The following is a 13447-nucleotide window of genomic DNA, read 5'->3' as shown; positions in this document are numbered from 1 at the left end:
TGTACTCGTATTTGCAATGTACTAGCCATGTACTGCCTATGTACTACTATGTAAAGATATTCCAGGTATCTTTCACGAGCAGATGGTCCTACTCCTACCAAAATCCAAACTGAGCAGCAATTTATGGGCTTAAACAAGCTTCACGTGCATGGTAACATTTTGTAGCCCACCAAATAAGCCCATTGATTGATTAGAGAAAGCTGAATATAGAGATCAAAAGACCACCTTATATAACCTGAATATATACTGTTAGAAAATAAAAATTTGCAACGTCTTCCATGAAATTCCCGGGGAAGCTCTGAAGGCAGGTATGTCAAACCATTTCCCCGAAATCCCAGCTGCGGAAGGCACAGTGGAACTTTAAAGTTAAGCCACATTGACTCAACAATAATTCCGTCCAAAGAACAGCTTGATGTATCACACCGTAGTGCAGATGATAAACAGAAAGTAGTTTCCCGTTAGTAATTCTGATAAACTACAAAGCAAATTTACTAATGGTTCATCCAACCAAGTACATACATCTTCTGATTTTGCAGTCACTAACCACCAAAATTAACAAACTTTGAAACCATGACTAGAATTATTATTAAAACAAAAGGGGAATTTGAAAATCCAAAACACCAGTTTCCACTCTGGATCTGGTTTCTAACCAATATTCCCAGTAGAAATGGCTGTTCCATTCAAATAAGAAAGAAGAAAGAAAACATAGACAGGTTTGATCAAATGCATGTCAACTAAAAACCCATTGAAAAAACCAAGTGATTCTAAGCACTGCAAATGGAAACTGAATAAATAAGAGCATCTCAACCTGCTTGTATTTCATTAACCAAAACCTGACCTGCCCCAACTCCTTGCTCACAGAATCTCCATCTCAAATATTGACAGCTCATTCACTTAGTTTCACATTTATGGACATTGCATAATATTACCAGAATTTTCTCTCAAACGTTACATGTCCAACCACACTAGTACCAGATCTGGCAAACATCTTTCTCCAATCAGACATCCTTAAGTTACAATAAATTCTTTTTCCAAGATCAACTGCCTTAATATCATCAAGGAAACTATCAAATACGAAACAAAAACTGCTATGACTTCCACATTAGCTTTATTTGACCTCCACTGATATGTCTCCAAAGCAAGTACACTACAGGCTTAGGTACTCTACATTCTAGAACATCAACCAAATAGAACAAGTTCCTAGACAAGATGGCAAAATAGTGAACACTTAAACATGATCTCTTCACACTGAGTTTGCATTAATCCTCTATCCTCTTATGATCTAATGATAAAGTTGTCCTAAAGCCAATCATATGAATTTCAACTAAAGGGCCATGGTGGCATATCAGTACTTCATTCAACATATATGAAGAAAAAAATTGACTAAGACCAATGAGAACAGAGATAGCGCAATCTCAAAACATAGACTAGAAGCTTGGCAACTCGAGAATTTGAATAAAATAAAATAAACCCATCACAACTTATACGTATTATCAAAATTACAGTCTCACAAGGTCACCATTTAACATGTCCAATGCCTGGTCTTTTAAATACCATCAACAACATTTTATGCAATGCTCGATAATGAAAGTTTTTTCATTATAAATATCCACCTCTAAATTATAATGGTCTATTCGGCTCAAAATGAAACCTCACTTATTATTAATTACACTACCACACCAATGAGAACCAATGGCAACAAGAAAGAACCTATATACAACCCCGATACGCTCCAGTTCTGAGTATATTAAACATAATGTACATCACAAGATCAATCATTTTCACCTCTTTACATCGGAAACATGTCGCCGCCACCATCCTGATCCTGATGATGATCATCATCATCCATATCAAACAACTTGAATCCACCATCCCACTTCGCATCTCGATAATTAAAGCTAGGGTTCACGTAGCACTTCATCTCGTGAAACAAGTTCAGATTATCCACTAGCTTATGAAACACATTGCAACCACAACACTACAAAACACAGCAAAAAAACATTAATTAAATTAAATTAAATTTAACACGAAACCCTAGCATTCCAAAACAAATAAGCAACCGAAAATCGACGAACGCCAAGCGATAATTACTTGAACGAAGACGGTGCCGTCAGTGTAAGCATGGGGATTTATAGCGCGAGTAGTTCTCTGACCACAAACATTGCAAGTAAACGCCACGCGCATTCGCCTACGTGGTGATTTCGTGAAGAGAGACCACGGGAGAGTCGAGACCTTCTCCGTATTGGATCCGTCCTCGGCTCCAGCTGGCACTGAAGGTCCTTCCATGCCTGAACCTGTAGTCCATCCTCTCACAGATGCCGCGCTCAATACCAATCCCATCGCCGCATCCTAATTCCCAAATTACCCCAACAAAAGCATCAATTTACCAATTTGACATCAAATTAAGAAAAAAAAAGAGATAAATTTATGTACCTTGGAGAGCGTGGGGTTGTTGAAGAGAGGGACGATGCTGGAATCATTAGAGTTGGATTGGAGATCCGAATCTTTGTTATCCTCTGAATCGATAAAAAGAATTCAATTCACTTATAAAAAATAAAAATTAATTGTAGGAATCGGAGAGAGAGAAACGAGACTTACTTTTTGAAGAGGTGTGGAATCGGAGGAGTCTAGGAGGGGAATTCAATTCCTTTCGTTTTGGAGAGAAGAAGGATAGAGGAGAAGAGGAGGATGAGACGATTGCTGCAGAGGAGCTCAGAGTTTCCATGGTGATGAAGAGACGTGAGTGATTTTTTTTTCTTCTATGGAGACACCTGTCGAAACTGCAGAGTGGTGAGGGAGGGGAGATATTAATTATTCGGCAGAGTTTCTGGACCAATGGGTTTTGTTTGGCGGTGGTGTCGAGTTGGGTTTCAGTATTGGACCATATTTTATGGGCTAAACTCGACATGTTTGGGCTACAATGGCCTCTTCGAGGCCCGAAGTGAACAAGTGTGGGCTTTATACAGGATCCATAGTTCTTCGTTTATGAATCAACAACTTAGCTTGTAAGAAAAATTCAGTGTTAGTAAATTAATTTTCTTGGGGATAGAGAAATTTCTGGCAAAAATCATGTTGTGTTTTTACCATGGTTATAAAACCTAACACGGTATAAGATTAGAGTTGCGGGTAACCGAAGAGTTAACTAATAAATTCAAGCTATAATTTAAAAAAATAAAAATTTAAAACGATGCTAATTCAACTAGGAAAAAAAACTGAAAACAATATTGTTTTTTATTAAAAAAAAACATAGGTTCTTTAGTTATAGTTTTCGCTTTTGGAGATTTGAAAGGAATATACGAAAGTACAGTAATGGGAAAATGCAGAAATTAAGTAATTAAATTATGTGGTTGCAAAACCATCGCTTTTTCTATCCAGATTCTTTGAAAAATACATTACAGTATATACATACAGCTTTCTAGTTCCTACTTGATTCGCACGTGACTGAAAATATAATTGTGGTTATTTTTTAAAATATTTTTTATTAAAAATATATTAAAATAATATATTTTTTATTTTAAAAAAATTATTTTTGACATTAACGCATTAAAATGATCTAAAAAAATTAAATAAATATTAATTTGAAGCTAAAAAAATTATTTTTTAAAAAAAAATTAAAATATAAAAACAAATAAAACGATTCATGCTTTGTAAATGATGGATACAATCCAAATCAATCCACCTCTTAATGGTGCAAAAGATGCCAGAGTGGGTTCAATATTCACTGCATTGATCCTAAGAATCTCTCTCTCTCTCTCTCTCTCTCTCTCTCTCTCTCTCTCTCTCTCTATATATATATATATATATATATATATATATATATATATATATATATATATATATATATATATATATATTTGTTGTGTGACGCATCTCATAAACAACTACCGAAATAAAGCAGAGCAAAGCACACCAGGTATTATTAAAAATTACTAATACCTTTGTGGCGGTAAGAATCTACTATAAATATATAGTATATACATGTAACTTAACATATAGTAAAATAAAAGTTCACCATCCTTATGTCAACGTCCAATATTCAGTATTATTGCTGTGCAGGTTTCACAACAATATTTAATTATTATCAATATATATAATCTGTCTTAATGGAATAAATTATTTGTGATTATCATATAAAGAAAATAAGTAGTGCAAAAAAATAGAAATACATACCGTGGTGGTATTTTAATGTAGCTTCCTGATCATTTATTGTATTCATAAAAAAAACGTTGTGTGTTTCAAAGCATTATTCAAGGGAAAAAAAGTCAAAATAATATTCTAATGCAAGAGCAATGTGATTACATAGAGAAAAGTGACTGTATTAAAAATTAATATATAGTACATGATTTTATTCCATATACGAATACGGGTCAACTCTCTATTTAAAGATTTTCTGGGTTACCAGAGAGACAAAAATGAAAAAAGAAAAAGAAAAAAAGCAACCTTTTATTCCCCCACACCAACCAACATTCTGCTAGTTCATATTCGAGGAGGCAAGGTGTGTCACAATGGCTGCTGTGTTGAACCCGTTGAAACTTGACCCGGCAGCTGCCGTATAAGCACCCATGTTAGGGAAGACAAGCCAGTCATTAATCTGCAGTTCCGGCAACTGGTGACCCGTCAAAACCGTGTCAAGAGCATCACACGTTGGTCCAAAAACCGTCGAGCTGTAAGCTCTTAACCCTTTGCACGTGAGATTCGCATGATTGGAATTGCAAGCCAGAGGCGTGCAGGTGATAGTTGCATGATCGTATAAAATACAGTTCATGGAGCCGTAAATACCGTCATTAATCCAATACTCTCTTAAGTCACCTCTGACACGTTTTCCTATAATGTTGGTGGCTAGCGTGAAAGCCGACTCAGCAAAAAACCGGCCCGGCTCAGAAATGACTGTCAAGCCCGGTTCGTTTGGGAAATAAGTTTGGAGGGCGGATTTGATTGCTGTTGCTGCTTCATCGAACTGGGATCCGGCCGTGAAGCCGCCGCCAATGTTTAGTATCTTCATTCTAGGCATGCCAAGACGAACTGCGGCTTCAAATACAGATTTAGCCGAAGCTATGGCTCCTTTGTATGCTCGAGAGCGTGTGGCTCCGCTTCCTATGTGGAAAGAAACACCAACTACATTGAGCCGAGCGGTTTGAGCGGCTTGGAGAAGAGGCGTGACTTCTTCAGGAAGTGCGCCATATTTGGGACCTAAGGGACACCTCGCTCCACTGTCATCAGGGGCTTTAATCCGAATGAGCAATGCACACTTCGAATGCCATTTCCGAATCTTGTCAAGCTCTTCCTTTGAATCAAAAGTAGTTAAATTAACACCCACACTTGCAGCGTATTTGATGTGGGATTCTTGCTTGCACGGATTCGCATAGACGATCCGATTCGGAGAAACTCCGAGGGATAGAACGGATTCGATCTCGGCCCGGCTTGCACAATCAAAGTTTGAGCCAAGAGCCGCCAACGAACCAAGGAGAGCCGGGTCAGGATTGCACTTGACGGCGTAGAAAGGGCGTACCATGGGAAGAGACAGTGTCCACTTGTCCATGAGGGCAGTGACCTCTCCTAAATCAAGGACGTAAAAGGGCTCTTTGGTTTCTTGTTTTTTGGAGATTATTGACAGCATAAATTCAGTCAGGCCATTTTTTGATATGGCCGTGACCCTTTTTCCCTTAACACCCGGCGCACCCAATAGAACACCGGCGTGGGGGTTCTTAGGGATCGACCCCATGCCAGAACTCTTAAGGGCTCAAAGAAAATACGAAGGATGAAGAGGATGGTTTGAGAGCAAAGGAAGGGCTTATACTTGGTGGGTATTTATAGAGATCATAGAAAGAAACAAAAATCAGGACTCTTGTACGATTGCATCACTGTTTCGTGGGGGAAAAAAGGGTGGGGGGGTGAATTATTGAGTTCCCTTTTGAGCTCCAAAGAATCAGCACCATTTTCCTTTGCATAAAATTTATAGGAGAAGAATATTACTTATACCATACTTGTGTATTAGGTTCTTAATTACCGAGATTAGTGTAAGCCTATCAGGGGTTTTCTGCGGCAATTAAATTAAGCTAATGTTGGTTGTTGAAAAAGGGGGTCGTTTGAATTAAGCAAGAGTTTTGAGTTGATTAGAACTCAAGTGGGCTCAGCTTTCATGGGATGTTCAAAACGATTCCATGCGCGGAAGCAACGCGTTGGCTGTGGTGAATTGGACTAGTCCGGGTGTAAAAGGCCTGATTCTCTCTCTCCCACTCAAACTTTTGGTTGTCGGGTTGGGATACAGGAGAAGTGATTCGAAGGGTGGATTTGAATTTTTATTATTGCTGTGATGGGAGGATTATGACCTTTGGATGAGGGTAGGAGTGACTCGTTTTTTTTTCAATGAGAAGAGGGATTTGTTTTCTCGGATGGATTCATCCCTTGCATCATTCGAAGCAGGTATCCTATCCCTCTTTTGTTTTGAACAATTGTATGTTGTTGAAGTCCTAGTAAAGCACCCCTTCTGTGACCAGACCAGCCCCAGCTTAGATTTCTTTTCAAAGTAGAGTTCTTAGTAATCGTACCAAGTCTTAGTTGGACTATTTCTGTTTGTGTAAAATTTTCATGAATACACCTAACTGTGTCGTCTGGTAAGAAAAAACCTGCCCAAGGATTTACAGGCAAAACTCCTCTAAATCCATTGGAAAACGATTAGACATGTTATTAACGTTATGGTTTGAAATTTGAATCACGAGTTTTTATATTTTTTTAAAAAAATTATTTTTAAAAATATATTTATTCACACACTTTTAATCTAAAACATTTTATCTTTTTTTTTTTTTTCAACACGAACCAGTGAAGTCCAAATTAAAATAATAATAATAACAATGCTAAAGTGACCGATTTCGGTGCCTGATTCGGGCCTTTTATTACTCTGGACATCCCAGTTAGGAGAGACCGAGAGGATGAAGATGGACCACATTGCTTGTATGATGTGCTGTACCGATCTCTGTTGGATGTCCGGTCCATGTATGCTAAGAGATCAGTCTCTTAATTTTTACCCAAAACATGGCCATACCCGCCCATAATAACAGAGCTCATCCTGGTAAGAAATAGTTTGCCCCAATTTTTTGTTTCGGTCTTTAATTTTCGGAAAAAAGTTTATTTCGTCCCTATATTTGATATTATTTATAAATAAGTCCTCAATTGTAAGTTTCTCTCCTCATATTAAGAGGAAGGAAATGGAGGAAAACGAATGGCAAGATATATATATAAACATTTCACTTTGTGTCCAGGCCGGACGAAGTGAGAGTTGAAGATTGGTCTTTTAATTCTAGCGAGAAAAGGAAAATAGAACGTTAAAACTCATGAGTTTTTTGTGTTTTTTTTTCCCTTTCCTTTACAATTACTTGTAAGTAAAGACTCGTTCGTATTTCATTTTTTTTTTCTTTTTTAACAGAAAAACTCGTTTCTCTTTTGGGCATATGTGTATATGTGTTTGTTTTACAATTTGGATCCATTGCTTGATTTATTTAGAGATTTTTGGTACAAGGTTGTATTTTCAAATTGGAATTCTTCTTAATTATCAAAAGTGGAATTGTTATGGTACAAGAATGAACCCTTTTCTTTCTTTCTTTTTAATTTTTTTTACGAATGTTTCTCAGAGTTTTCAAAAAGTTGTGATTTTTTCCTGAATTTTTTTATTTAATATTTGTGAATTTTAAGGGTCTGCGTATGATAGCAACACTGGCAAGCATTCAATGATATCTTGTTAGCTGTAAGATGTTGAAGTAATATTCAAAAAAGCTATAAAATGTAATAAACTATGCCTGAATTTTACTATTCTTCATGTAAAAATATTAGATGCTTCGGCATACAGTACTCCTTTCACTCGTATAAAAATTGAATTTGTTACAATAACTGTACATGAACTCCACTTTGAATTGAATGGATGAGTAAATTATTCCACCGATGTGCATAATTTTTTTTAAAAAAAATCTCACCATTGAAGACTGGAGAGCCTGTGTACTGATCTTTAAAAACACGGGGATTTGTCTAATCTCAAGTCTATCGGGAAAAAATCTCTTGTTGGATTCGGCTGTAATGCTAATCGGTAAATATTATTATTAGAGTATAATATAAATTATATTTTAAAATTATTAAATAATTTAAGTTATTAGATTAAAATAGTTTTTTAATATGGTGTTAGGATTTTAATAATCAAGTGATCATGAATTTGAATCTCTCAATCTCTATTTATTTGATAAAAATAAAGAACAAGATAATCAGGACTTATGCAAGTTTCAAGCCTATAGAGTTTTTACTTGAGGGGGTGTGTTAGAGAATAATACAAATCATATCTTAGAATTTCACCTAACAGTTTAAGCTATTAAGTTAAGATGGTTCTTTGACATGGTATTAGTGTCTTGATGACAAAACGGTTACGAGTTCAAATCTCATCATCCCTATTTATTTGATAAAAATTAAACATAAGGTAATGTAGGCTTGTGCAAGTTTCAGACCCAAAAGATTTTCACCTGGGAGTGTATGTTAGAAAATAATATAAATAATATCTTAAGACATTACCTAACAGTTTAAGCTTTTCGGTTGAATTGATTTTTTGACATGGTATCAGAACCTTGATGACCAAGCGGTCACAAGTTTGAATCTCACCGTTTCTATTTATTTAATAAAAATTAAACACAAGAGAATGTGAGTCTGTGAAAATTTTAAGTTTAGAGAGCTTTCACTTAAAGGTGTGTGTTAAAAAATAATATAAATATTCATCGTGATCACATTAAAATTAACATGTTTTATATGATTTAATAAAATAAATACAGTATATAAAATATAAATAAAATTATATTAATCTTAATATATATATAAAATTTAACTTAAACGGGTAAAATATGAAAAGGTGAGAAAAAAAAAGAAGTTATACAAAAATAAAGTTAGGCTTTCAATTTTTAAACTCAGGTCAATTTAGAGCAAGTTCCAAGTCATTGATAGGATAGATTGATCCTGAAAAATTAATTTTTTATATAAAAAATAAAAATAATATTATTTTAAAAAGAAAAAAATCAAGAAGTTAGAATTAACTTGGATGCTTGTAACGTTTTAAAAATCATGCCTTCAATTTAATTAATATATTTAAAAAATTAACCTAAAATTTTATAAAGATTCAACGGCTAAAAAAAATTGAACCACTAAAAATATGATAGATCTTTGCTTTCGACACACTCAGTATCTTTAGAAAGATTTCAACAAAATAATTTTAAATACTACATTAAACGACCACCAAACATGATTATAATTTATCATAAGTTTTGTTCGAGGCTAATTACAACCTCATTTAGTGTTCTTTTAAGGTGTTGTTAGAATAATCCCATCGAAATCTTTGTAGTGATACCATGTGTGTTGAAAATGAAGCTTCGATGTATTTTCAATGATCTATTTTTTCTTTTTTTTCTTCTTTCATTTCTCTCCATATCACCTTATCTTATTTTTTTTCTACTGGATATTTAATTTAATCTTTTGGTTTTTATAAAATTCGAAGTTGATTTTTGTTAAATTTAATTAATTTATAAAATAAATATATTTTAAAATATCGCTAAACTGCTATTTGAAAAGAGAGAAATATATCTCGAGATGCGAATACTAATTAAAACAGTAAGTGTGTATAAAAATAATATTATGAAAAGTATTTGTGTTCAAAATGCATTGTTTTTCAAATGTTTTTTAATCTATATTATTATTCCAGAACTTTCAGCAAACATAGTTATTTTTCAAAAAATAAAAATAAATAAAAGACGGTGAGGTCGTTGAAGTTTTCGACCACACTGTAGAAACCTTCATTAAAGAAATGAACGAACTGAGTCCACACTGGACTGTGATGGGAGAGATTAGGTGCAGGTGAGTTCACAACATCGTAGCATGCTCGAATCATTATTATTTTTTTACTTGCCCAGGATACTTTGAAAAAAAAGTGGGGCATAGGGTGCTAGATCCAGAGAGACCAGTCACTGTCTAGTTCCCTGTTAGCCCAGCTTACTGCTGTGATTGACGAAGCATCTTTCTGGCCCATCCCTACAGCACGTTGTAATTTGCTCAAATTAGTACGGTTTGTTTTTATGTTTAAAAATTATTTTTGTAAGGATTAATTTTTTTCTTCAAATAGTTTTTTAGTATTTTTAATTTTTATATATATGATATTAGAAAATATTAAAAACAAATTTTAAAAAAATTAGAAAAAAACAATTCAATATATTTTTAAACAAAAAAACTATTTAAAAATCAACCTACCAAATAAAATTTAATTAGTTTTGAAAGTAGCCAAGCCCTTCGCGCTAGTGGCACCCCGCTGTTCATTATTGTCAAACTGCAGTATTAAAGGCAAAACCCACGAGAAGAAAATGTTATTTTAACGCAAAAGGACTTCTAGATTCAGTGGATCAGTGCCTAATCTCCGATTAACCTGACACGTGCAGAATGAATTGGATTAGGCAAGGAGCCAAGGGCTGTTCTGGTGTTTAGCATGAAGTGTGTTGTCAAAGTGATAACTTTTACTGATACGTTTTAAAAAGTGGATTTTTTTTTCTTATAATTAAAGTTGTTAAGACTTAATTGTTGGCTGTAAAATATTTATTTTTAAAAAATAATTTTTTATATAAAATAAATTCTAAAAAATAAGTTATTTTTTAATATTTGACAATATCATACAAAACAAGTTAGAAAATATTTTTTAATATCCGACTATATCATGATAAATAAGTTTAAAAATAACTTATTGGTGTTTTGATTTTCTTTTCAAGTTTATTAAACGAATGAGGATAAAATCTAAAATATAAAAAGGTTGAAAATAATAAAATTAAAAAATATCATAATTCTATAAATTATTTTAAATAAAACATATATCAATTAGAAGAACGAGGACAAAGTTCGATAGATAAAAAGTTAAAAGATGATGAAATTGAAAAAAAAATTCTAATTCTATAAATTGTTTTAAATAAATAAATAATAATTAAAATAATAAAGATCAAAATCTGACATGTAAAAAAGTTAAAAGATAATGAGATTAAAAAAATCTAATTTTACAAATTATTTCAAATAAAATATACAGCAATAAAAAGAATAAAGACTAAATACGATAGATAAAAAATTCAATTGAAAAGGAGACAAGGGAAAAACAAATAAAAATTAAAAGAATAAGGACTAAAGTTGATATAAAAATCAAATTAGATTTTAAGAGATGAGATTAAAAATAAAAATTAAAAATTCAATATATATATATATTAAGAATCAAATTTAATATAATTAACACATAAATATTTAACTTACTAGTGCTGATTTTTTTAAATTTTTTTTGTAACTTCTGAAAAATATATCATGCTCTAAATAAAAATAAAATACTTTCTTGGAATAGAGATAAATTTTCTTTTGATTAAATAGTATTTTTTGTTGACTAAGTTTTTTATATAATAAATAAACATTAAAAAATTTTAAAAATAATTTTAAGAAAAATCCTTCAATTAAAAAAACAGGACCTCAATAAAAAAATTCAGCTAGAGTCGTGTAAAACTATGATGCGTTTATTAATAAAATATTTTCATAAAATACCGTTTTAATCACATCACCCAGTCATAAACTAACCCAAAAAACAATAAAACAATTGTCCGGTTCTAGAAGTTGGTGGGGGTGGGTGACTTACTTCAAGCAAGAATTAATTATATTTCATAATGATGTTTGAATCTTGCAATATATATTTTTTTTAATCATCTTTCAATTCTGGAATTAATAGAATAAATCCTACCCCCTGTTTCCTTACAGGTCTGGATGACCGCATGTAGCCAATTTGATGGATTTTACCTCTTGTCTCAACTATTAGATTCAGGTGCTGTTTGAAAATACGGTATAAATTATATATATATATATATATATATGTTAATATTAAAAAAAATTAAAAAATATTTTAATATATTTACAAATAAAAAATACTGTAAACCATAACAGCAGACAGAAAGTTTATATGAATTTCCGAGGCATTGTCAACAAAATGATTGATGTGATAATCAATCTTGTCAGCAAAGAAGAACAGGAGATAAAATATACCTCGCCTGACCATCTAGCTAAGCACGAAGTTTACATGTCACTGATTTCTCGACGTCCCTCTCCGTCAGCATCTTCCATGCTTATGTCCATGAGAACATTGAAAGGAAAGCGATGCCCTTTTATGGTGACAATGTTTGCTTCCTTGTTGTGTGTTGGCAATCTCATTTGAAGTGTCATAATTCGTTTTTATTTTTGTTTATTTTTAGAGCGTGTAGCACACACATTTCACCTACAAATTAATTCCTATAAAATAGTAAAATCATGGAAATACATAAATTTATTCTAATAAATAGATTTATTTTATATTTTTATTTTCATCTCTCTAACCAAGAATGTTTACACTAACCAGACACAATGTTTACATGTTTTTTATCTACAAAACCTAATTGTTTTGGATTTTCCCCTCTCTTTGCTCTTTTTTTTAAAGAAAGTAAAATCAACCTTTGTGCTGCCACTTTTAAAACAATTCCGTTTAACTTTGAAAAATAAATAAATAAATAAAAATAGAATGTCAATTTCTTTTATAGTTTTTTAAAAGAAGAAACAAAAACAAAAAACAAAGCTAGACCTTGAGAAATTTGCCAGAAGTGTCGCTTGGAATAGAAACAAACTCGGACCCCCGGTTCGTGTGAAGAAAGAAAAGGAGAGCAGCTACGGGTACAAAAAAGTGTTCACTGTTCTTGAACGATAATCCTTAAGCAAGCCGGCTTTGAATAGCAAAAACCAGGTCCGGCAGCATCTGGTGGGAATTGCGAAGCAATTGATGGGTGGTTCCATGCCACAAACCGAAAAGGCACTGCTAATAACAGACAAGCCTGGTGAGTGATGACTCATTCTACAATTTATTTTATCGGCCACATGCAATAAAGAACAGCACCTTAATTCCAATTGGCATTCATATCTGTGTGAGTCGAGTGGAGAGCCGAGGCAACGGAAGAAATTTATTGGCTCGGAGTGGAGGTGCTTGATGGCATCAAGTATCAATATTATCCTTGGAAATAGACCTTTTCGTATTCTTTCTATTTCTTTTGGGGTGATGCAGAGATACACAATCTTTTTATTGAGATTTTTTTCTTTTTTAATTTATAGTCTGTATGTGACTGTGGTGCAGTGCTTCAAGGCAATCGTACTTTTAAAAGTTGTTTGTTTTTTATTATTTAAACTTGATATTCATTTTAATTTGTAATAAAAACTTGGGTTCAAGAAAAATTACAATTTATAATTTCTTTTTAAAGTCATGTTTTTGTTTTTAAATTATATATCTATAAAAACAATTGCAATGCCAAACACGCATTGATGTTAATTGTCCGGTGATTGACTGGTTTGATACTATTTGATAATAATAAGTATATCATTGAAGAAATATATTTTTATT

The 13447-nt window shown here is 32.9% G+C and overlaps 2 protein-coding genes across 2 annotated transcripts; both read right to left on the bottom strand.

The window, feature by feature from the left end:
* Nucleotides 1–1575: 1575 nt before the first annotated feature.
* On the bottom strand, nt 1576–2908 carry LOC133694207 (uncharacterized). Its single transcript, XM_062115669.1, has 4 exons — nt 2599–2908; nt 2434–2516; nt 2092–2349; nt 1576–1978 (listed from the first exon to the last, which is right to left on the bottom strand). The coding sequence occupies exons 1-4, from the start codon at nt 2906–2908 to the stop codon at nt 1790–1792; spliced, it is 840 nt and encodes a 279-aa protein (XP_061971653.1). The 3' UTR covers nt 1576–1789.
* Nucleotides 2909–4258: 1350 nt separating this feature from the next.
* Nucleotides 4259–5877, bottom strand: LOC133693303 (ornithine decarboxylase-like). The gene has a single exon (XM_062114492.1). It carries the CDS (start codon nt 5720–5722, stop codon nt 4472–4474), a length of 1251 nt encoding a protein of 416 aa, XP_061970476.1. The 5' UTR covers nt 5723–5877; the 3' UTR covers nt 4259–4471.
* Between the last annotated feature and the right edge of the window lie 7570 nt (nt 5878–13447).

Source organism: Populus nigra, chromosome 5 (assembly GCF_951802175.1).
Source record: "Populus nigra chromosome 5, ddPopNigr1.1, whole genome shotgun sequence".
Lineage (NCBI taxonomy): Eukaryota > Viridiplantae > Streptophyta > Magnoliopsida > Malpighiales > Salicaceae > Populus > Populus nigra.
This window is presented reverse-complemented; position numbering and strand designations above follow the sequence as displayed.